At 45.4% G+C, this 25509-nt stretch overlaps 1 protein-coding gene across 2 annotated transcripts in view; it reads left to right on the forward strand.

The window, feature by feature from the left end:
• Nucleotides 1-25509, forward strand: part of PUM2 (pumilio RNA binding family member 2) — a 755055-nt gene that overhangs the window by 33258 nt on the left and 696288 nt on the right. For both annotated transcript variants that reach the window (XM_086926282.1, XM_086926283.1), the window contains exon 2: nucleotides 8425-8493. In XM_086926282.1, the coding sequence (XP_086782408.1) occupies nucleotides 8443-8493 (51 nt within the window). In that variant the 5' untranslated portion in view covers nucleotides 8425-8442. The remainder of the gene's footprint in view (nucleotides 1-8424; nucleotides 8494-25509) is intronic.

Below are 25509 nucleotides of genomic sequence, written 5' to 3' on the forward strand. Positions count from 1 at the left end.
CAGGGCTGCAGGGTGCGAGGGTTAGGGCCTCTGCTTGGAGGGAGGGGCGCCTTGGTCCTTTGGCAGTACGCCTCGCACTAGCCTGCAGTGACCGGAGCATGCGTCTCACGCGGGATGCGTGAGACTCGGTAGGCTCCTGTGCCGGTTACCCTACGAGGCGCACAGAAGCGCTATGAGGCGTCCAGGCCTCCACGCACAGTGCACCCAAGTGCAAGAGAGTGCTCTCGAGCCCCCAGAGGGGGAGGGGGGTATTGTCCTACGAGTGAATAAAGTAGAGGGTGATTAGCAGGGAGAAGCGAAGGTGGTGGCAGTGGGCGTGCAGGGCAATCGTAACTGTTTTGTGCTCCTCGCATAGGAATGGTCACCTGAATATAGGACTTATTTTATTTGATTCAGAATCGTACATTGGAATCTGGTAGAAACAGGTAGGCCGCTCACTAATGGCCGCCGGCTGGAGTCGCAGTTATCCTGAATTCGTTTCCATCGATCCATTTGTCAGCACATGACGTCCGACGCAAGAAGAGGGTGTGGGGTCAAGGGCGGTCCTCAAACGTTCATTTCGGTGCAGGGCGCCAGCTCACATTTTCACCGGTTTCTGCTGGTAACCGGAGGTGTTCATGGGGGTCGCTCCTGGATGCATGTTGTGAGCGCTCTTAGGAACCGCGGAAGTGCCTTGTCACCCTGTGTTCCGTTCACTGAATGCTGTCGTAGCCATATAACCTCTGCTCGGCAAACACGTGTATGAAACGCGTGTTAATCTGCGCTGCACCTAAACCCCTCTGGCGGGAGGGCTGTTGCCCACTGCGAGGGTAGGGCGTTTCATATGAACTCTCGCTGGAGGACGGCCGGTCACCCCTCCTGCGCCCCCCCTAAGGGGGGCCCCCTTTCCTTCAGCGCTTGTGTAAACTGGAAGCGTAGTAAAGACCAGCGAAGAGCTATTTATAGCCCGGCTGCTGCAGTTAGGGGAGGGGCCCCGGGTCAAAGGGGAGGGCACAGCCAAGGGAGTCTCCCCGCAGTACACTCCATCGGCAGCCGCCTGTCCTCCTTGCATGCCGCCTTTTCGTGCACTGTAAACGCTGCAGATGTACTGCCTCGCCAACATGCGAGTGGAGTGCACCGGTTCTCTTCGTTCTTAGACTGTACCTTGACTAGCCAAATTCTAGGGCCTGGCATATCGTGGTAGCTCCTCCAGCTCAGGGCGTTCTCCCGTGGTACGCCATGACTGCTGATCTCTAGCCAAAGCTATAAACAGGACTGCGTAGTTTCAATTGAAAGGGGTCATTTTGCGTGATTCCCTAATATATTTGGTTGTACGAAATGTATAAAACATCGCTTCAAATTTTCCCGCGTAAAACTGCTTTCATCACTAAATATCTCGGAGACCGTTTCTTATTGAAAGTCACAAAGAGTCACTTTGTGCCGCCACTCTGTTGCACGCACCCAAAAAAAAATGGCGGCCGCGAGCTTCCGAATTTTTCGGATTCGGGGGCGTGTTTTGCTGTTCTGAGTGATGGATGATGTCACCATCGAAAGAACAGCAAAACGTACACCCCCGAATCCGAAAGAGACGAGGCTTGTTTGGAGTGACTCCCTTCTCCTCCAATGGCTGGCCTCCGTTTAGTAAGCCAGCCAATAGAGGAGAGAGGCGGGTTAAACCACACTACTAAGAGACATAAGATCTCCTCCCGGAAGCTGGCAAGCCAGCATTTCCGGTCCTCGACCTAAAAAGTACTCTAAAGAGTAATCTGAAAAGTAATTACAAATTCCTATTGTCTATATAAATATTTTATAAACCTGTAACAGTCAATTTCATCCAGCTTGCTTGTTTTGAACAACCTGTTTTGAAAATTGTAATTACCTGTACCAAGTCCTGCTTGGTTCTAAAAATAAAATACAACTAAAGAACTATTTTTGATACATGTGACATCATTTCTTGCCTGAGTGTGTACAATAAATGCTTAACTACCCTCTGATAAAGCCTTACTGCTCGCCCACACTACAGCAAATAGAGAGTGAGGTGTTATCTACTTTTACCTCTGTAATACTTTTGGGATCCACTGGGCTCTGTGCACAGTATACCTGACTTTGGTATAGTGTATACAGAGCCTGCTTCTACACTTATGGCTTGTTTTTGTGGCGGAAGACCTGGTACTCTGCATAACAATAAACAATAGGGACAGATTGAAATGCCGCGTTCGACACGGTTGACCAGAACATCCTCCTTCACCGTGTCGAACAGGCTGGTATCCAGGGTCCTGCCCTCAAATGGACCTTTTTGACTGGCAGAACACAAGCCGTCCGCTTTGGCCCCTACACAGCGCCCAAAATTCCCACGACCTGTGGAGTCCCTCAGGGCTCCCTGTCACCCCTACTATTCAACCTCTACCTTCGGCCCCTGATCCATTCGCTTCAAAACTGGGACATCACAGTATACAACTACGCGGACGATTTGCAGATCATATTTCCACTCAACTCCTCGAACGCTGTGGACAATTTCCACTCTGCCATGATACACATCCAGGAGTGGATGAACGGCAATCAACTAAAATTAAATCCCGGGAAAACTGAGCTCCTTCTCCCCGGTTCCAGCTCCTCCCACTGGGGCTCGCATCTCTGGTCCAACAAACTAGTCCCCCACACCCCCCACATCCCCCCCCCAATCCCTGCGAAATCTGTAAAAAGTCTTGGTGTGACCATCGATGCCGAACTCTCCCTCAGACCCCAAGTCGGCACCGTAATCTCATCATGTACGTTCCAGCTTCGAAAAATCCGCAAAGTCCGTCATCTATTACCACCAGCCTCTCTGATCCAGGTCATCATCTCCCTGGTACTATCCTGCCTGGACTTCTCCAATTCTCTGTATTACGGACTACCAAAATCACTACTTCATCGCCTTCAGGTCGTGCAGAACCAAGCAGCTCGCCTCATCTACAAAGCTCCCAAATGGCAATCGGCCAAACCCTTGCTATACAAACTGCACTGGCTACCCATAGAACAGAAGGCGGCTTTCAAGTTGGGATGCCTCCCATTCAAATCCCTCCGCTGTACCAGCCCTGCCTTCCTTACATCACTTGTCAACCCACACCGTCCAACTCGTAACCTCCGCTCAGCTCACCTCAAACTGCTTGCTGTCCCCAATACCAACAAATTCGGTGGCCGTCGGTTCGTTCTCCTGGCCCCCAAACTTTGGAACTCTTTCCCCCTGACCATCAAAATCCAGTAGTTCCCTCCTTCATTTCAGGAAACTGCTCAAAACCTTCCTTTTTCCCCCTTCCAGCTAACCTCCGCTTCTTCCGACCTCAGCCCGACCTCAGCTCGACCTCTGTCTCAAAGCGCCAGGAAACTCACGGTGTCAGTGCGCTTTACAAATCCCACTTAACATAACATTACATAACATCCACATCATCCTGTAAAAGTCTGTAATAAAGTGGAAGACTTGTTCAGTGGTGTGGTATTGCTATATCAGTCGCCCAGGACAGCAAGTTTTCATAATTATTTTGTCCAGTTAACAAGTAGTACAGGCCCAACACCTTGCAACACAAACCCCTTTGCTGCCAGTTGACAAAATCACAGTCTGGCTGTGGTTTCGGATTATCTGCCACTGAGGCTAGATTTGCATTTATATATACAAGTTGTTCGAAATTTTATATATTATTCATTAATGAAAAACTTGTATTATTATAGCGGGCACTCTGAGCAAATGAAGTGTTTCTACATCGAGCTGTATTACTGTTGGTCAAATGTAAAACATGTACCCGTTAATTACATTGTGCTATCTGAAAATGTATAATTTCCCAGTATGCTCCCTAATATATGCTGATACATGCAAAAGGAAGATTGTCAATTGTTTGCTTTCAAAGTAAAATGTCCCCAAAAAATTGCAACTTGAAAATAAATAAATCCTTAAACTGTTTTGAGGCATCGTCCAGGAAAATGTTTGATGCATGCCAATAATATATAGAAAATTAGTATTTGAGAATCAGTGTACAACTATTACAGGCAACATCAAAATAAATTATTATAGGAAGTTATTGTAGGAAGCTGGCTCTTTATATAATATGCCAAAGTAAGGTATAGTGTGCACAGAGTCCAGTGGAACCCCAAAGGTAGGCAGAGATAAAAGTAGATATACCTTACTCTCTATTTGTGGTTGTATGGGCGAGCAGTAAGGCTTTATCAGAGGGGAGTGTTAAACATTTGTTGTACAGGCTCGGGCAAGAAATGAGTCACACACTCAGAATAAACTCAGACCAGTTGTTTTGTATAAAAATATTATATAGTTATATTTATTTCCTAGAACCAAGCAAGCCTGGCACAGATAAGTATAAATTACACTTTTCAAGGCAGATTGAACAATACAAGCAAGCTGAATGAAAATGACTTTTGTTACTGGGTGGTAAATACTTAGAATACGGTTGAAACTACTATTAGATTACTTTTGATTACTTTGCAGATTACTTTGTAAATTACTTTTTCTACTCAGTGTGATATGCCTAAATATCACACTGGGGCACTTCCTACAAAAAAGGTAAGTAAATCAACTTTTGTACATATGCAGTTTCTAAAGGTTTCACACAAACCAACTCCACACAAAACAATTTTCACAAGAAAGCAGTCAATGCAGTCCTTTGGGAGAAATCAATGTGATCGGTTTTACGGTAAGTACTTGGGTCTGGAAGTTCAATCAATCAATCAATCAATCAATCAACAGAATTTGTGTAGCGCGCTACTCACCCGTTAGGGTCTCAGGCGCTAAATGGAGGGGGGGGGGGGGTAGGAGACGCTACTGCTCTAACAGCCAGGTCTTGAGTTGTTTTCTGAAGGAGAGATGGTCCAGGGTCAGCCGTAGGTGAGTGGGGAGGGAGTTCCATGTCTTGGCTGCCAGGTAGGAGAAGGATCTTCCTCCAGTGGATTTGCGGATTCGTGGGATGAGGGCGAGGCTGGCGAAACGGAGTTGTCGGGTGGGTGTGTAGAATATGAGTCTGCTATTGAGGTACTTCGGGCCCGTGTTATGGAGAGCCTTGTGTGCGTGGGTGAGGAGTCTGAACGTGATCCTCTTGCTGACGAGGAGCCTGTGGCAAGGGATGTCCAGGATTAGTCGTGCTGAGGCGTTGTGAATGTGCTGGAGTCTTTTCTATAGTTTGGCTGTGGTTCCAGCGTAGAGGGTGTTCCCGTAGTCCAGGCGGCTGGTGACGAGGGCCTGGGTCACCGTCTTCCTGGTCTCGGTGGGGATCCATCGGAAGATCTTTCGGAGCATGCGCAGGGTGTTGAAGCAGGATGAGGAGACGGCATTGACTTGCTTGGTCATCGTGAGGGAGGAGTCCAGGATGAAGCCTAGGTTGCGTGCGTGGTCCGTTGGCTTGGGTGCGGTTCCCAGGGCGGGGGTCCACCAGAAGTCTTCTGGTTTTCTGGGTTAGAACAAGAGCTCCCCCAGGGTCAAGGGTGCACTCTCAAAGCACCCTCAGCTGCACTAGGGCGGCCTGGTGCAAACTGCTGAGGCCCAGTCTTATTCATTGGGGGTAGGGGGCCTGCGGTTGGTGGCTGCTCATGAGCAGGCCACAAGGTTGTGGGAGCAAAGCTCTAGGACTTACGCTCAGGGCAAAGGGGGATCCGATTTAGCACACAAGGTGCACCCACAGCGGACTAGGGTGGCCGGGTGCAGGGTGCTGTTTTGGAGTTGGGTGCCCTGTTGTTTTCAATGGGGGATTGCTGGTTTTTGATTTTTGGCGGATGACTCTGTCCAGGAAGTCTTCCGGGAGGAACCAACAGTTGGGCAGGTAAGTTGGAGGGCTCTGGTACCTAGGTGCACCTCCAGTCCTCTTCTCCAGGGCACAGGGAGGATGAATGCTAGGGTGTCTTTTGATGGTGGATTTCATTTTACAGGCCCACTCGCGTTGGGGAGGGTGGGGGGACTCCGTGCAGAGGTTGCAGGCGATGTATGGGAGTCCTGGAGGGGTCAACCCACAGTGGACGCGGACTGGAGCGATGAGGGACCAAGCTGCGACTGGTGGGCCTCTCTGAGTCAGGCAGGGAGCATCGGATGCAGTAGTGGTTCCATGTGTTGAGTTTCTTTGTCCTCAGCAGGCTTAGTCTGTCTTTGGAGTTTCTTGTGAACAGAGCTGCTGTTCACAAGAGATCCGGTCTTTGTTGAAGGCAGTCAGTCCTCCCATGGGTCGCTGGCTGCAGGACAAGTGGACCTTTGGTGCAGGATCTCTGGAAACTGCAGACGGACCGGTAGGGCTGGGGCCAAGTCAGTTGTTCTCTGCAGTCCCCTCTGCTGGGCGTCTGCTTTCGTTATTCTTCTTGATAGCTTGCGGGAATCTGTCTTCTTGGTTCAGGGCTGCCCTCTAAATACCCTCTAAATACTATATTTAGGGGGCAGTTTAAGGATCTCTAGATCAGTAGCCAATGGGCTACTGACCTTAGGGTGACTTCACCCTTGGTGTGCTCCCCCACAAGGGGGAGTGGGCACAATCACTAATCCTGATTGGAGAGTGCCTGCCATCTGCAAGATGGCGGGCACTGAAGAGTCTGCTTCCCCTCTCCTCTCCCACCTAAGGGATGGGGTTAGCAGAGGTAGGCACACCTCCTGGGCTGTTATAATGTTTCCTGCCAAAAAGGAGCGGAGAGAGGAAGGAGGCCTGCTCCTGATAGCAGGAGAGGCTGGGGGTCGCATTACAAAGGCAGGAAGGCCGTTGAAGCTCCCCTGCCACAAATGGCTCTTCCTGGCCTGGGGGAGGTGTGACCACCTCCGCCCAGAAAAGGCTTTGTTTCTGGGCTCAAGGAGCGAAGGCTTCCACCCCAGGGATACAGAATCATGTCTCGTGGTGGCAGGCTTGAGTTTACGAGTCAGGGAACCTACCAGAGGATGGTCGTTTTTCAGGTGGCATCTCTAAGATGGCATCAGTGTGGGTTTATTATGCTGAGAAGTTTGTCCTGAGAGATTCCCCCACCCTTTCAGATCTTCAAAGGACACCCTTTTCGCTCATCTTTCTCGACTGAGCCGGTTAAACTTGTGTGTGATTAATATTTCCTTTAGGGATCAGTACTCCCTGGCTCTCACAGATCCCAAGTGTGTAGAAGAAGTAATTGGATGTCATTGGTATACCATAACAATGTCCTGCTTAAAGATCAAAGGTGCCAAAGAACTGACTTGTAGGCTGAGGAGGAATGGGGAAATAAAATCGTTCTCTGTGGAACTCTACATTCTAAATCCCTGACTGTCGAGATATAAGATGGAGAACACACTCTAAAAGTACAATAAGTCGGACAGTCCTGCAGCCATTCAAGATTTATTTTAGGACTCAAGTTCTCAATTACTTTGCTTTTCTTACTAAAAGGCTGTGGTTGATGATGTTGATCCCTGCTGAGAGGTCTAATATAACCATGGTAACAACACCACCAGTCAAAGTAATCCATTGATTCATAATGCAATGTAATCTCCTTCTGCATTTGTATTCTGTGTAAGAAGAATTTGTTTAGCCTTTTAAAAGGGAAAGTAATATTTTACTGTAATTAATTGCAGTTGAATGGTTGCCTGAGCAAATTAGAGCAATATTTTGTAATCTAAGTAGGATAACGATATTGTTATAATCCTCTGTGCCCAGGCACTGTAATGCAGTAAATAATTTTGTATTTCATCCAATGCATAATAAAGAATGATCCTATTTTGTAATCCAAAATAAGGCAAGGTAGTCTAGCATAATCACCTCATGTATTTTATGCAGGGTAAGGACGTTAAAATTATATTCTGAAACAGGTGCAGTCAAATACTGATGCAATTTGTGCTTCTGCTTCCCTTTATGTATCTGTTCAATAAATACCTGGCACGGTACCTACATGTGCTGTGCGTGTTCCTGTGATTTAGGGTTGCTGGCACTTTGCTCCATGTGCTCCAGTGTTGTAGTTCTTCCATCCTTTATTGAAGCTTGCAATGCTGATGTGTATGCTGTACTAACCCAGTCTACAAGGGAAATCTTGTGCGGTTACAGCTAATAATATACCTGATCTGGTGTCTTCTTGAAGCTTGTAGGTTCCTTACAAAAGAATCCATTCTTATCTTGAAGTTTAGGTGACTATATCTTAAAGGTAATAGTAATTTTAGAATGTCGCTAAATGGTTCTTATGTGGTGCACCAATCGAGGTATGCTCAAACTTTAGATATTATGTTGTGCTATGTAGGATTGGCCACACCAAGCCAATTAATGGCTTAGCTGTTAATTTCAATAGAATATGCCAGTAAATCTGTGTAAGATTTAGTAAACTTGAAAAGCTTACCATAAAGCTGAAATTCGATTGTGTTATTTTTTGTACAGCGGAAATGCTGTTTTCATTTCCTTTAAATTCAAAGTGCTAATAACTTTCATTGCATTTGAAAACTGTCCAAACCAATAGCTCTAATGGTATTTGTTTTCTTTGCTCCAGGTTCGACCTGTGGATGAAATGAATCATGATTTTCAAGCTCTTGCACTAGAATCCCGGGGAATGGGAGAGGTAAATAGCTTTGTGGGTGTGTTCTTAATATTTGAATACGCAGTATGATCGAAGCAGAGTGAGAGGGGGCACAAACAATGCTGTGTGCTGGTGAGGATGAAACCACTGATGTTTTGTTGATAGCGTTTTTCTGACAGTATCAGTCAATTATCTATTTTATGATATTTCACTTTTCAGAATGTTAGACTTGAAAAGGCCGATGTACAAGGTGATCTTGACATGAGTTACCCACGTTGAATGTACTAGGCCCATGCACAGCTTTACAATGATCGAGCATGTTGACATTTGGATCAGCCTTTTCACCATAAGACATCACAGAGAAAAATAATTTCACAGTTTTTCTTCCTTTAAATTGAAATCCACTTGAAGTAAAAGGTTACGTGTTGGCCTACCTTTTCCTGAAAAGACTATTTCAACTAACACTCCCTTTGTAATAGTGTTTTGCACATTATATTTTTTTCTATAGAAATTCATTGAAACCTAATGCTACCACCATACCCTTAACCTTTGATCCTAGCTAAACTTATAATCTAAAAGTTTACAGAAATTAGGTTTTGACTGTCTCCAGCACTCACCCAGATTGTTAACAAGGACCTTGAACTAATACCTAAGCTTGACCTCAGCTATGACCATGACTTTAATCTTAATGCTATCCCCTCATCCCTACACTGACCCTAACACAACATTGACCGTGAGCCATAATGTGAGAGAAGTTGGCCTAATGGCTAGAGCAGTCAACCTCAAATCTAGGGAACTGGGTTAGAGTTTCAGCAATGACGCTGAACATCCTGTGATTCTGGGCAAATCACTAAATCTCCCCGTGCCAAACAAAAATGAATGTGTCCTCATGTAACGCAACTGGTGCTATGTAAAGCGCTCTGATACCTGATACCTTCGGGTCAAGTTCGCACAATAGAAAACTCCATAAAATATAAAAAAAATTATGTAACCTTACCCAGTACTTCATTTTGTCAGCCAGTCTGTACTTCATCTCACTCTTAAGGTTCTTTCTCCTTTTATCACTGTTTCACATATTTCACTTCCTTCTCCTCTCTACATCTTCTACCTTATTTACTTTTGCTTCGAGCCAGTCTAATGATGATAATTAAGTCCTTTTGCCAACACCTGTACACATGATGTACTGCTTGGACCTAACCTCTATCTTTCATGTTTTAACCTAATTTCTCTGTAATCTGCTGGGATGAAGTAATGGGATTTGGAGTTTGGCATGTGGTGCTCACACAAATTATATTAACCCCTTCCATGCTGGGCCGATTTTCCTCGTGTGCTAGGCTTTTAAAGAATCAATGGCTTTATGACGGCCCCCAGCCGTCATCAGCACACGAGCACTGTAATGCATGACGGATGGGGGCCGTCATCAGCATGGAAGGGGTTAAAAAACACTTACTATGCTTCTTTCCGTGAAAACAAATCTATTGAAAAAAAAAATATTTAAACTTTAAAAAAAAAATCTATTTTTATAAAAGGATTTATGATTTTACTCAGCATTCATCTAGTTATTCTCATTACTTACTACCTATAGACAATGTGCAGACCCATCTCTATATTGATTATTTATATAAATGTGAGCACAATAAGGCCAGATCAAGAGATTAAAATTGAGGACCGACCTTACTATGTAGAACTGCAAAGAGTCATAATGATTAACTCATCTTGTTTGTCCTTTCCTCACCGCTCATTTTCTGCTGCCCCTCCCCTCGAGTCACCTTTTCCTGTATGGACAGTGTCAAGAAAAAAGAGCAACATTTAATGTTCTGATCTGTATCTGTCTAAGCCACCATTTCCACTAATGTGGTTGATTAAAATTTGTCCACTTAAACATAGCCATTAAAGATTCTTCTTATGATGAGGCTCTCTCCTCTTCCATTGACTGCCTGTAATCCTTTATATAGCAATCCTAGCAAAATGAGTGTGCATAAGAATGCTTATTTTGGGTTAACATAAAATCTCAGAGGGCAGTGCATTGTCACAACAATGTGATTTCAGTCTGTCTGCCTTATACCCCTGATCAGTCATCCAGTTTTAGAAAGCATGCGGAATTAGGATCAAATTTGAGACATTTGTGTATATGCTAGGAATAAATGCATTTACTCCTCTTTGTGTAGGGTATATTCATGGAAATACTCCGAAAACCATCATGCTAAAATATGCTTTGTACAATACTGTTCACTTGTCTCTCCATACTTAATTCAGCTAACATTATCTGTTGATTGTCCCATTTTTTTCAGCGTTAGCCTTGGATGTTGTAAAGGGTTTGTAAATGTGAATGATTCTTCATACATCCTCCTAATCGTATCATCCTCTCCAGTATCATTGATTCTTGTTGATGAAAGTTGCTTCATCTTTTATGCATATGTGACCACCACTGCGAACCCTACTATGCAGTAGAATACTACACATCTTCTCATGATCCTGGGCTTGGTCTTCACTAATGTCTACAGCTGTTAGTACTACTGGCGTTAAAAAAAAGAAAAAAGATGTTTTCTTTGAACGCTAGCAAAGTGCACCTACACAAGTACTGTTTATCTGTCCAGGGTTTTACAAATCACCTTCTGTAAGTACTCCGATACGCTTTTGATGCCCTCTACTGGGTAGGGGCAATGGATCTTGCACATTCCAAGTGACCTAGGTGTTTCTGTTTTGTAAGTCACAACGTTGACGTAACTCTACCAGGTGTGCTGTCCCACCCATGGGTGAAACGAGTGAACTTGTTTCAAATGCACCAGCAATGAATGTGAAACACCGGTTATTATAACCCTGCAAAACACTATTCAGTGTGTAATTGACATAGAGGTATTGCTTTGAGTTATTAACAATCCCACAAAGGGATTAGGGGCTCTGTGGTAATAGTAACAAACCTTATTTCATTATTTAAAGTATCACACACAACTGTACTAAGAAGAATGGATACTTTTAAGTAAAAAGTATTTATTACTTCAAGAATAATCGGTTTCTCAGTACGTCTAAAACAACTACACAGAATATTGAACATTTTTACAAGTTTTTAAAATGTCATTTAAAATCTAACTTCCTAATGCCTATTTCTGAGCACTACACTAAGACAGCATGGAAGGCAGAGCAACTTGCAATCTAGAGTTTCTTAGGGAGAGGAGACGCACTGCATACCTTGTTGATAGCAAAGGCTGTCTTTATCAGCAAAAATGCGAAGACCTTGTCCCTCACGAAGGGCAACCACATGCTGCAGTAGTAGTCAGTTGGTCTTCCTGCAGAAGTCTGCTTTATCATGCGAGATGTAGCATCTGCAAAGTGTGCTGGCAGGGGTTGAGACCGTCTCTGGCAGAATCTGTGGTGATAATCTGGGGGAAGGACCTCTCCTGTTACGTGGCAGTTCTTTTGCACTAGATTCTATCCTAATTTGGAATTTGTCATAAGTTTAGGAATGTCGGATATAGATTATGTGCTTTAAGGTGTGCGTCCCAGATGTGTCCTTATGAACTTATAAGGTAAATGCACATCAATTCACACTACATTATTTTGACCCAGACAAATGTTGCATTGTGTTCTATCGATGTCATGAACTGGTTTGATGCTGTCACGGTTCTTAGAAAGAACAAAATGTACATATAATGGCAGACATGATGATTCTGCATAAATAATGAAAGATGGAAGCTTCCACACAGGTTTTACCTGTGTTTTGTCCATTTTGCAACAGGTGAGCATCCAGTAGTTGCTGAGCTCAGGTAGCCACACATGTCCCATGTAGTGTGCTAAAGTCTCTCTTCTGCTTTGGTCATCTGTATATGTGCACTCCATGTTGTTGCTTTCCTTGTCGTAACAGGTGTAAGGTGATGATAGCACATCCGACTAGCAGTTTGGTGATTGGAAATTCTCCCCACAAATGCTGGAGAACAGGTAATGGAAAAATGATGGAATCAGTCAAAATACTGCTTTAAATCCAGTCACCAGACCAGACCAGGTCCAATCTTCTTAAAAAGATGTACAACACCAGTTGTTACAGACAAAGTGAATATAATTTGCTCAATATATGCAAAATGTGTTGGGTATTGTGTGTAACGGCCTTTGAATTTCCAAAGCAAGTTCTAGCTGTCTGCAGATTATAAACTTCACCTGGTAAAGTCAAAGGGACTTCTTGCAAAAGAACAGACAATAGGTGTAGTAGAGTAGGATTTGCTTACTGCAAAAATTGGGTTACCCCCAATTTTTGCTGTGTTTCACTGATTTATCGACTTTAGTATGGCTGGGGCCCTGCTAACAAGGACCCCAGCTTAGTTGCTTCCTTTCTAAACTGATTGCATGTACATTAGGTACAGTCCAAATTGGTTACTGGGTAACCTTTGTGAGTCCCTAGTATATGGTACCTTAGGTACCAAGGGCATTGGTACCCCAGAGGCCTACCAGGGGCTGAAGCATGTATTATGTCACCCCTGGGAATCCTTCCAGAATGACACCACAGTTCTGCTACTCCAGCCTGGGTAAGGTGGTGTAAGCACCCCTTACTCAGATATCGTATACCTATATCTACCTTTTAAACAGACACTTATAAGTCCCTCCTATGGCAGGCCTGGAGGCAGAGTGCTTAGTTTTTTGTGAGATAGGGTGCCCTAGCATGAGATAAGCCCCTTTGCAGCTTTCGGAATCTCTTCCTTATAGCTGTTCTGTGATACAGTCATACCATATACTCTTGAGTGTATTATAACCTTGCAGTTATTGCCAACTTTGGAACGGCTGCATCAAAACATATCATGTTTGGTGTCGAACACTTTGGAATACTACCCCCCCTCTCTGCCCCTCCCCCTCTCCCCGCCAGTCCTGGACAATAGGTTTTCTGTCACAGGGAGGTGTAACCACCTCCCCAGACCAGCTTTAGTGTATTGGGGCAGGGTGGGTGCAGACAGTGCTGGGGGCATACAAGGTGTTCCCGTGCATTTCCCAGTTCAAACCGGTTGCTGGGGCACTCAGCCCCAGCTTTGGTGCCAAACTGGACAAAGGGGAAGGTGTGTAACCACCCCCTGTTAGGGTTTGTGCACATCAAAGAGCATGTCCCTTCTCGTTGCTCTAGTGGTCTGTGTAATCGCTCTCTTTCAACATACTACTGAAAGCTTTTCTTGTTATCTCAGCCCCTCCCTAAGACTTCTGTGTATGTTGCTCAATGTATTCACAGGTTTGGACATTGCTTTCTTGTTTTCACATTGGACCTTGCTTTTACCAAGGCTTATTTAGAACACTCCTCCCTAGGCCATGTGTTACTTCAACTCATTAGCATAATAACTGAAGCTCTGCACACCTGCTTGTGAGAACCACACCCAGCTCTTCGAACCACACCCAGCTCTTCGAACCACACCCAGCCCTGTGTATAAAAGGGAGCCCCTGAGCCTCACCCAGTGCTTGTGCTCGTCTACCTCCCACTTACCGGAGAACAGATCCTTCGGCGCTGGCACTCCTGCTCTCTCCAGACCCTCATTGACTTCAACGGGCGTGGCTCCTGGCTCTTCCTTCTGGTTTCCGGCTACTTCTTGCCTTAGCCCCTCTTCTGTCCACTGCAATTGACCTGCAAAATTACCTGAAAGAACTTTATCAGCGATTTCTGGATTCATGTAAAGACAATTTAGAACAAGGTATCTCCCACGAACTTTGTGGTTCAAACCCTTTGTTACAAGAATACTTTGTGGAACTTTGTGAAATAAACATTGTTTTACATGGAACGTTTTCAAGAATTGAACAGAGGAAACCATTGACAGCAAGGCAAACAGTAAATCTAGGACTTGCACAAATTACCGGCTGTATTTTGATGTAAAAGGACAGTATTTGTTTTATAAAAAGTCTGGAGATGTGTGAAAAGTGAGTTTGCTATTAAGAATTTAGGCTATAGTTATATTAAGGTGAATGTTAGACGTTGGTAATTCTGATTTTACAGTAATAGAAAGCACATCCCAGAACAGTAACACATTCCAAACCTGGAAGCTTGAGACCAGGATCCAAGAGGAACTTTTAGAAGAGAATTTCTAATAAGATTAAGGTTTAGTCAGGAACACATTTAGGGATAGGTTGCACTTATCTGTTCTTCGTTTGTTTCATTAGGCACCAGTTTCTACAGAAGTCAGAGAGGGACGCAGATTTTAGCAGCTCTTCTACAGTGGAAACGCAAGAACTGTGCTGTCTCTCTTTTTTTATTTTATCCACTCCCCCCCCCATTCCCTTGAGCTTCTGGTTCTTAGTGCGCTGTTTTAAAAGTAGTGTGCTGGAACAGTCAGTTTCAGGGTGGGGTCGGACTGTCTTCAACCTCCATCAGAACTGAACAGAAACTCAAGTGAGCTGGGCTTTGACACCCCACCCCCCTCCCCTCCCCAGGTCCTCCCATAGGTGGGACCTTAGAGTTAGTCCATCCCCTAAACTTGGTATAAGTAAAGGAACTCAGTCCCTAGGACGTTAGATTATCCTGGACGAAACTTTGCAAAATATATCTTGGACCTTCGACATTCTATTTCGACTAGAAGACTGAAGAAATCTCCCTTGGGGTCAAGGAGTGACTCCTCTGTTCAAACAAGCACCAAAGAAGCATCTTACCGGTCTGCATTGTCGAGGCTCCCCCCCTGATCCCGAAGAATCTGCGACACAGGACACCGACTTCCAGACATCTCCGAGGCCTACATGAGTCCCCAGCAAAGCTGAGGCCGGTAGCCATCACAAGAGACGTGGGACTGGAACTCCTGGACATCCAGCACATTTGCTAGTTCATAGACTTCCCGAGCTTTCCCGAAGTTGTGCATTGGGCTACTTGAAGTCCAACCCCTGAGCACCTTTTGCACCAAAGCTTGAGGGTCTACACTCCACGAGTGTTCCTTGGACCCGCTACCTGCATTTCTGCTGGAGGCCCCTTCGCGATCCCTGGTCCGTAGACTGGTGGGTCCCCACGAAGGAATCTCTTTTGTTTCTTGGGCTTTCCTGGTTGCTCCAGACGTGCCCGGACTTCCCCTCCAAAGGGTGAGTCCCTCAGACCTTGCTGGTCTGCACAGAAACCAATCTTTGCATTCTGCGTAGGTTGCTGTTGCCAAGGCTTGTTGGGTCCAATCCCGAAACCTATGCTGCAGCACTCTACTCCTCCTGGTCCTCGTAGCTGAAGTGTCAAGCTTCACCTACATCACCTGAAATCACCCGACATCGGCTGGCATCTTCATGTTGCCTCCCTGGTCACTGGCTAGTGACTCAGACTCTGTCCCCTCTGCTTTCAGGTTCCACAGATCTCCGATCCACCCTTGGATCCATCCGGACACCATTCATCTGGCCGCCGGCAGCACTTCTTTGCAGCTCGCCATAGGAAACGATGACGAAATCCGACACAAAAGGACACCTATGCACCTGGCTTCCCTGGGTGAGTTAACACGAGTACTTCGGTGCTCCCGTGGGTCTTGACTCTCGAAGTGACCAGTACTGAAGGGGTTTGTTCCTAGTCCATTCCTAAGTATCCTTAATCTTTAAAAATCTAATTGCGACTTTCTACATTGAAGTCAATGGCGATTTGCAGCTGTGTTTAGACACTGCATGTGTCCCTCGTGGGTCTGCTGCGTCCCTACCTTGGGTGGTTCCTGGTTGCCCCAGCGGTTCTACAGGCCCTAGGCCTTGTTTCTATCTCTCTCGTGGTTCCTATACCACTTTCTTAGTATATGGTTTTTGAAGCCCCTAAGCAAAACGTATACTGTGATGATTTACTGTGTGCTATTTAAGTAATTGTATTGTACTTTTGCCTCTAGCCTCATAAAGAGACTAGGGGGGTGTGTTTAGAATAAATACATATATTTTATATATATATATACCTGGTGTGGTTCTCCTTTCGTTCATTCATGAGATTATAGACTGGTAAAACAAGCTGCTTTACATTCCTTCAAGACTTAGTCTGAAGGCTGCTCTCCTCAGCTACCACTAGGATAGCTTTCTATAAGGTTGTCTTTAACCTACAATCAATAAGGGGTCGTTTGGACTGGTGCAAGGTGCCCACTAGAATAGTGGACAGCATATGCCAGGCCAACCTCTCACAAAAGGTTGTTCAAATCATTTAAAACACAGATTTCTTACTTATAGTAGGCCAAGCGATGTTTGTAATGCAATGCTATTCCTAGTCACATGATACAAGGTCCATCCACAATACTGTATTTTTACATAAACAGATATATCTCGCCTAGTTCCAACCCACAGTAAGTTACATTTGTTCGAAATAAGTTACAACAGTTATTTAGAAGTTTATGATGTGTTTTAATTGATGCAATGGGGGAAACCGATTAAGCACAACTTAACCCTGGCATCAAATTGCTACACATTCAGTTTAATGATATGGTGCCACCCAGAAGGGAGTGTCCCAGGAGATTTCTGCAATTTGCTGTACTGCTTTACACAGGGTCATCTTCATTCTCGTTTAAACAGATGTAGGGAAAAAGGAAATTTGCATGAATGGAACAATTGTGAATTGTGCATTGTTTCATACCAGCCAATAGATTTTTTTGACAGTCGTGAAAATGAAATGTAATGGGCAACGAAATAATACTGTGTATTAAGCATGTAAAAGGTGGAGTGCCGCTGACTGTAAGTCTTCAACTTGTTTTGTACCTAATAGGGTGTATATAGATTCTTTTTTGCCATTGTTTTTTTTTGTGAGCGTCTAATTATATGGTTCAAACAAGGCTGTTTCTTTGAGACGCTACCAAGGCACAAAACCATATCTAAATGTTTGATTTGCCCAATTTAGTTCTATAATCGCTCTTAACTGAGCCTGTCTGTGTTATCAATTCAGGTCTCCTTTCAGAAGGACTAAGGTGGAGGAAAAAATGTGATTTAATGAGTACTCTCTTTTAGAAAGCATGTGCATTCCATTGTCAATAACTTTAAAATAGGTTTGCCTGTTTTTGTGATCTATTTACCTAATTCGTTCTCTGAATATTTGTTTGATTCATTGTTGATGTCATAGATTGCTGTGCAACGGAATCTTTTATTTCTTTCAGGATGTGGTCCCAGAAAAGTCAGAAAATTCCATATTCTCATTAATTGAGATAGTGTTCTTTCGTAGCTGAAAGACTAGAATGTTCCAACCGTTGCTGGCATAACTTATATGCACTATGTGTTGTAATTACTATAGGTGTCTGTGTATTGTAACTTGAATCAGGGTGGTTCATTTTAGGCTCAGGAGTGTTGGAAAAGGAAACGCTGCATGCCGGTATCAGAATTAGAATGCCATAAGGCCAAACTTTCAATTAGAAATTGGGTTGAATTATAGATTCTATTCTGTAGCATATCCTTTGTCTGATTTAGCCATATCTATTTGAAATTGTCAATTGTTTAACTCAGTCAAATTGACTTCTGGAATGGCATGTTTCTTTAAATCCTTCATTGTTCTGAATCCCAAATCAGTCTGCTGGATAATTATGTTCAGAAAGATAATTTTGTTTCTGTAATATACAGGCTCTAAGTAAGGCATCTTTGCATTAGATCTGCCAGAATTTGGTTCCCCAAATGCTTTTCTCATCAACATTTGCGTGTAAAGACTCATATTCTTTGAATAGCCAGATTTTGATAAAACTCAGTAGTGTAAATCAGCTTGTTGGTAGTGATTAGATTTTTTGGATGCTGCTGTGACTGCTGTGTAAAATAAAACGCTGAAGAATGTGATCTGTCAGCTCCCTGAATGTAAAGGATTTTCTTTAAGAAATTAAAATGGCTTTCGGGAGGCAGAGCCTCACAGTATTACTATTGTGTGTATTTGTGAATTTCTCTAGTTTAGCTAGTCCTATGTATGAAATAATGTGCATAACGGTGATAACAATACATTTTGTTGTAATTTAGTGTATTCAAATAAGGGTGTTCATTATTCAAAGAAGCATATGTCTTCAAATCAGACCTCATTCTTTTAAATCTCAATGTCCCAATTATCTGTAATAGTACTGGGTATTATAACCTCTTTAATTGATACGTTTATCGAATAAGGCCATTGCCTTGTCTCAGTGGGTCCCTTCTTCTGATATGGAACCTTTTCCCAGGCTAAATCCTCGGGTTCAGGATATGCTATAATGTTCCTGGTATAAAGACGACTTTGGACTCTCTGGGATGAGCAATATGGTTGCAGTTCATGAACAAACAAGGCAAATGTTCTCGCAGGGATGAAATGTCTATTTAGTCTCAGTAGAACAATGAGTATCGTTGACAACCAAATCACTAGAGGAAAAGTTCCTAAAATGATCCAGTTATAGGACTACAGTGGAATCAAATACTTGTCACCAAACCGTTTACAAGCACAAATCAGTCTGTTGTGAGTGACTATAGATGGGGTTGAAAAGTCTCCTGTGAAATAGCCAGAGTCATTTTCAATATCAAGGCTTTCGAAAGCGTACCAGTTCAAATGCCGTAGTGTCTGGTGGAATTTCTTAGTGAACCATGGAAATACGCTGGACTGTAGCCGCTGTCATACTGGCAGCATCAGCTGTGTTTTTCGCCACTCAATTTTCTGCATAGTGTGTTAAGCTTAAATGTCCCTATCTGGAAGCTTGAACTAGGAATGTTACTGCTTTATTTAGGTGTTAGGGTATTCAGATTAGAGAGGCTGGGAGGCACTACTCCTGAATCCTTCTTGGTGGCTGCGGAGGTTGGTTATAGAGTACTGGCCACATAGTGCATGTTGCCTTTTACCCCAAAAGCAGTGACGGCTGGTCTGTAAGAGGTTTCAAAAACATGCTTGTTGTGGATTTTTCCCCCAACTACATCCCAATCTGTGGGAACCTATGCATCAGCTGCATTGGTATCTTTCTCTTCAAAGGTGTAAGAGGGGTTTGAGATAGTCTGCTTGTCTTTGACGTACTGGATACTAGGTAAAATATTTAAGCTTTTCTCCAGGCCAAATTTCTCGTCCTCCACCTTACCAGAATTATCTGCGCCTGGCATATACATAGGAACTCCAAAGAGAACCTCATATGGAGTGCGTATTCCCAGAACTTGTCTAGGCAAGTTAATTAATGCTCTCTGAACTCCAGACAGGTTATAGTAGCAACTAAAAGCTGTACTTAGCACTCTAGCAGTCAGCTTGTTTAATCATGCCATTGGTCCACTCTACAGTGCCGTTGGATTCAGCTCTGAACGGGTTGCTGAATTGCAGACTAAATCCCAGAGCAGACATTGAATTCCTTCGAGGTGAATGCATGACTGTTATCTGAATGAAAGGAATGGACTTCTCTCATTGACACTAGGCACTGCAGATCGTTTACTATTGCTGAAGCACTTGCATTTTTCTGTGGCCAATCAGGTAGGCATCAAGAACATGAATGAATAGTCTCCTATATGTATTCATATTGGTTACCTGAATGGAGGAGACCAATGTGGTCCAAATTAATTAATTGAGTAGGTATGTTTGAGATCATGAGGGGAGTTGGATAGGGTCTTTAAACACTGGAGGGTTTAATCTGCTGAAAAATGTCACACTGCCTAACATAACCCCTAGTCTGTTTATATAAATCAGGCTACCAATAGCACTGCTGTAGCATTACACATGCAGGACTTAATGCATCAGTAGCAGAAGCCAACCACTTGTTGGCTTCTTTGTTTAAATTTAATCTGGACAGATTGTTAGGTATTTTTCTGTACCCCCTTCTGATATTGTAGCTACATGAATGTTATCTGAATGAACTGTGTAGGAGTGTTTGGGAGGAAAACCTGTCAGAAGTTTCCCACTTTCTTGTTTACATTTATGGCTTTTAAAATATCTGTGTTGATCTTTATTTGAAATCTGGTTAGGACTTATACTTGGACAGTCTGAATTACAGCCTTTGGCGCTAAATCGGCTACACAGTTTCCTTGAGCGTGAATACCATCATGCTGATGGCCCAAAGTGTGCCTCAGTTGGACCAGTGGAAAGATATCTTAAGACTGGTACCTCTCCCCAGAGCTGTTTATAGGCTTTCCTTTTGAATGCTTGAAACTTGTCAGTGCTCCTAATCAACATTTTAGCCTTGCACACAGAAGGATGTATCCGGCACAATGAGTGTTGGAACTGATGAATCGGCCTTTTGTAACACAAGTAGCAGGGTACGTAATTCTGCATGTGGTGCAGTACTGTCACCTCAGATTTTAGTGTGGGTGTGTTGGGGGAATTAGTTCACCATCCTTCATTACACATTGAAGTGCCGGGCAGCCTGCAGATTATTTGTATTTTGTTCCTACATCAGGGTTGGACAGAGTCATCTGCATAGAAGATAATCTGAGAAGACTCCTTGGGTAATGTGGCTGGAATTGGAGTAATCTCCTGTTTGTGTTGGAGGAGAGCTTGTGTACAAAGGGAGGGATCATACTGAATTTTCTTTATCCACTGAACTTAAAGAAGAGTTCCACTGTACCTATCTTGGGTGTAGGGCATGAGCACTGGATATGCTTGTCTTTGTAGCTGCCACTTGTGCTGGTACGGTAAGGGTGAAACAATGATGATCTGTTTTCCCCGCGCCCGGGGACTCTGTTAAGATTGCTGTTTGCACAGCCGTCAGGATTTATTCAATGGAATCAAAATGTGCTTCAGCCAGGGAATGCAGGTGAAACTTGTAAACAATGGGAACGGTCTGTCCTTCATTTTAGGTCACATAGGTGTAACCATAGTGACTAGATATGACTCTGATGACTAGTTTGATTTAGTTGTCCCTAGTCTGTAAATATTTAGTCTCAGGATGCCTGCTTATAGAGCACGCAATAAATCAGCATGCACGTTCAGTCATTGTTTGGATGAAACTGCAGGAGAAATCCTGTCAAACAAGGGCTTCGCTCTCTCAGCGTAATGAGGCAAATACACATGTCCAAAGTTTAGAAAGGCTAGCAGGGATTGCAACATTTTCAGTGTGTCGGGAGGTTGCAAGGTAGCCCACTTCTGAAGGAGATCTGGAGCTAGACCCTTGCCCTCACTGGATAATTCATATCCTAAGAAGGTAACCAACAGATAGGCAGTCTTCTTTTTTCTTTTTGTTTTTTTTAATTATTATTAGTAAATTAATGTTGTAACTGTGTGATGTCAATATGATCACCACTCTGTATACCCTGGTCAAATTGTCATCAGTTAAATAGATCTCATTAATGCATTACTATAACTCTGGTTCTGTTTGTAAGATCACAATGATTTGTGCTGAAAACGAGCCAGTACTGCTCTGATAGTCCATAGGCGAATGTCTGAATAAAAATTGCATTCTGTTGAAACTGAAGGCAGTTAAATAATCCCCCTCAGGCGTTCTGTTTTTTTTTTTTAAACATTTTATTTTTGTTGTTGCTATCACATGTTATACAGCGACGATCAATCGGTCCGTGGAGCAGCGTCAACATTCAGCTGCCCACGAGTAATAGAGCAACTTTTTTAATTTTACCCCCCCCAACATATAACTTGCTACTTTAAGGGTTGTAGTGAGTGGTCTCGAACTGTAGTCTAGTACAGCGTTAGTGTGTTTACAGACGTCCCTCAGCCCTCAGCACAGTCTCTGATAACTTCATTCCTGCTTCCCGTTTCGTCCCCTATGACCCGGGGCCATGTTGAATGTCTCTGATAACTTCATTCCTGCTTCCCGTTTCGTCCCCTATGACCCGGGGCCATGTTGAATATCTGGGCCCTCCTCCTCCCCCCTGCATCACTCCAGATCCTCCTCGTCCCCCGAGCTATCCCCCTCCTCCTCCTCAGGCAAAGGCTCACAAATGTCCCCCCTGTAAGTGTTCCACGGTGTCCAAATTTTGTTCCATTTACGTGGATTATGTCGCTGTCGATACACTGCCCTCTCTGTCACCATGAGCACGTCCATGTTCCTGCACCATTGTGCCAGCGTCGGTGCCTCCAGTGCCCCCCAGTTTTTCGCGATATCACGCTTTGCCAGCATTATGCCAATGACCACCCAGCCCTTTGCGGTCAATGATAAATCCGTCGGGCCCCACACATTTAGGAGACAAATTCTGGGGTCAGGCGTGAATGGGCTCTGGAGGGTTTGACTTATTGTGCGTGTGACACGCCTCCAGTATTCCTGTATAATTGGGCATGTCCATATAGTGTGGAACAGTGTACCCTCCCCTCCACATTCTCTCAAGCAATACGGGTGGTCAGCTCTGTGTATTTTGTATAATGTAGTGCGGGTGTAGTAGACCCTATGTAGTACTTTGAGTTGGACCAGCCGGAATCGGGTGGAAATGCCCGCCTCCCTGGGTGACGCCAGGGCTGCGTTCCAGTCCGCCTCATCCAGGTCTCCTATCTCATCCTCCCAGTGTTCCTTCAGCCTTGCAAGGGGATCCGGTAGGTTGTTCATCAGTTTGCGGTAGGTGAGGGAGGTTGCACTAGACTCCATGTAATCCGTAAGCAATCGGTCCTCTAACGGGGCCGATTCCGGAAGCGTCACCCCTGGCTCCAACACCGACAAGAGCGCGTGCCTGATTTGTATGTACCTGTATGTTTCGGTCACTTCTAGGCTATACTGCTCCCTCAGGGTCGCAAAGGAGAGCACACCATCCCTTGTCCATAAGTCGCCCACCGTGGAGATCCCAATGGTATCCCATTGATCAAACCCTTTCGAACTGCGCAGGCTGCCGAGGGCCTTGGAGTCCCACAGTGGCGTGAGGTTAGTGATCACTCCCTCCCATGCCAGCCGCCTCTGCGCCTTGTGCCAGATGGCTACTGTGTGCTTGGTAGGCCCCTCTAACTTTCTCACTAGTCCTTTGTTGTAAAGTGGGGCCAGAAGGGTGGATGTGCCCAGCTGGTGCCTATCCGCCTCATACGCCGGGTCGTCGTGTGCCGCGTGGACCCATTGGTTAATCACCTTGAGGTGAGCGGCCCAGTAATACAATTCGAGGTTGGGGAGGGCTATTCCTCCACTGTACCAGTCCCTGGTCAATTTCAATTGTGCTACCCTCGCCGGTTTGTCACCCCACAGGAGGCCGGATAATTGTGCCGCCACGTGGCGGAAAAGTGATACGGGGACCATCGCCGGTGTGTTTTCCAGGACATAGAGGAAGCGGGGCAGCGCCATCATTTTGAAGAGCGCCGCTCTACCTAATAAGGTTAAGGGAAGATTTTTCCAGTGGCGCACATCTGCTTTCAGCCTGTCCAGCTGGGGTTTGAGATTCAGGTCCAGAAAGGTTGATTGGTCCCTCGTGATCCAGATCCCTAGGTATTTAAAGGAGATGTGTTCTACGAGCAATTGGCAATCCTCAGGCAACGCAGGCAGTTCACCCTTCACCATGAAGATTATGGACTTGGCCCAGTTAAGTTTGTATCCTGAGGCTGTACCGTGGGTTTCGCACAGTGCCAGTAGGACCGGGATGCTGTTCGAAAGGTCCATGAGGTAGACGAGCATGTCGTCGGCGTATAGGGAGACTCTATCTTCCCAACCGCCCCCCCACTGTACGCCCTTCAGCAGCCGGGTGGTTCTAATAACTGTGGCCAATGGTTCCAACACTAGGGCGAACAGCAGTGGCGAGAGTGGGCACCCCTGCCTCGTACCCCGCGCCAGCGAGAACTCCCTTGATATGTGGCCATTTGCGGTCACCCTCGCCACGGGCTCTGTATACAGTAGTCTGACCCACGCTATAAACATCGGGCCAATTCCCATGTGTTCCAGAACCGCAAAGAGATAGCGCCACTCCACCATGTCAAACGCCATTTTGGCATCTAGTGACAGTACCGCTGCTGGTTCTTCCAGCCGCGGGGCTCGGGCCAGCACCCCGTGCAGTCGTCTTAGGTTCAGTGCCGTACTCCGGTGCGGCATGAATCCCGACTGGTCCGGGTGTATTAAATGCGTCAGGTGAGGCAGGAGCCTGGTGGCCAATAGTTTCGCCAGGATCTTGCTCTCAGCGTTAAGGAGGGAGATCGGGCGGTATGATCCGCAGTCCTCAGGGGGTTTGCCGGGCTTGGGAATCGCGACAATCGTGGCCGTACGTTGGTCAGGAGGCAGACGTCCCTGTTCCCGACACTCCTGGAACATATCAAGCAATGGCGTGGACAGCGTTTCGGACATCATTTTGTACCACTCTATCGGCACACCATTAGGACCTAGCGCTTTCCCCGGGTGGAGTGCCGTTATGGCAATCTGTATTTCCTCCGCCGTCAGGTCGGAGTCGAGCTCTTCACGTTGGTCGGGGGTGAGAGTGCGCGTCGGCACTCCTGTGAGCGAGCTCTCTGCCATCTCCCGTGTAACCTCATACTCAGGGGTATACACGGAGTGGAAGTGATTTGCCAGGAGTTCCACTATGCTTGCCGGACTAGAGTGTACTTCGCCATTAGAGTCTCTCAGCCGGAGTATGGCCCTCTGACCTCCCCGCGCTTTCTCCAACCATGCCAGGAGCCTCCCCGCTTTGTCGCCCACGTCATACACCCTACTCGTAGTTGCTGACATATGTTCCCTCACTCTGCGGCGCAGAAAGTCGGTGTGGTGCTGTTGGGCCAGTCGGAGCGCGTGTTGTGTGTCCCCAGTTGGGTTCCCTTCGTGGTCCTGTGTTGCCTTGTCAAGTTGACCCTCCAGATCTGTCAGTTCCTGACGCCGTGTGCGCTTGTGCTGCGCTATCACCGAGATCGCCTGCCCGCGGAGTACCGTTTTGTAGGCCTCCCATAGGACCGTAGGTGATTCTACTGAACCTTTATTCTCGTTGAGGTAGGACCGTGTAGTTCTTTTCAAGGCCTTGGCTATTTCAGGCTCCCCGAGGTACCCCGGGTATATAGGGAAGATACGCCCACGTGTCCGTTCCAGACTGGAGAGAGTCAGTGTCAGCGGGGAGTGGTCTGAGACCCCTCGCGGTCTAATCTGAGAGTCAGTGAAGGTGAGGAGGCCCCCCTCTAACGACATGAAGTGATCAATCCGCGACAGGCTGTCGTGAACTGCCGAGTAGTATGTGTATTGCCGGTCTATTGGGTGGAGTCGCCTCCAGATGTCCACTAAACCCTGTGCTTCCATGAAGTCCTGCAATTTGGAGTGTGCCGGTGTTTGTGCGCGCGTTGGGTATCGATCTAGGGAGTCCTGAACCACTGCGTTGAAATCC

The sequence above is a fragment of the Lissotriton vulgaris genome, chromosome 6 (assembly GCF_964263255.1).
Source record: "Lissotriton vulgaris chromosome 6, aLisVul1.2, whole genome shotgun sequence".
Lineage (NCBI taxonomy): Eukaryota > Metazoa > Chordata > Amphibia > Caudata > Salamandridae > Lissotriton > Lissotriton vulgaris.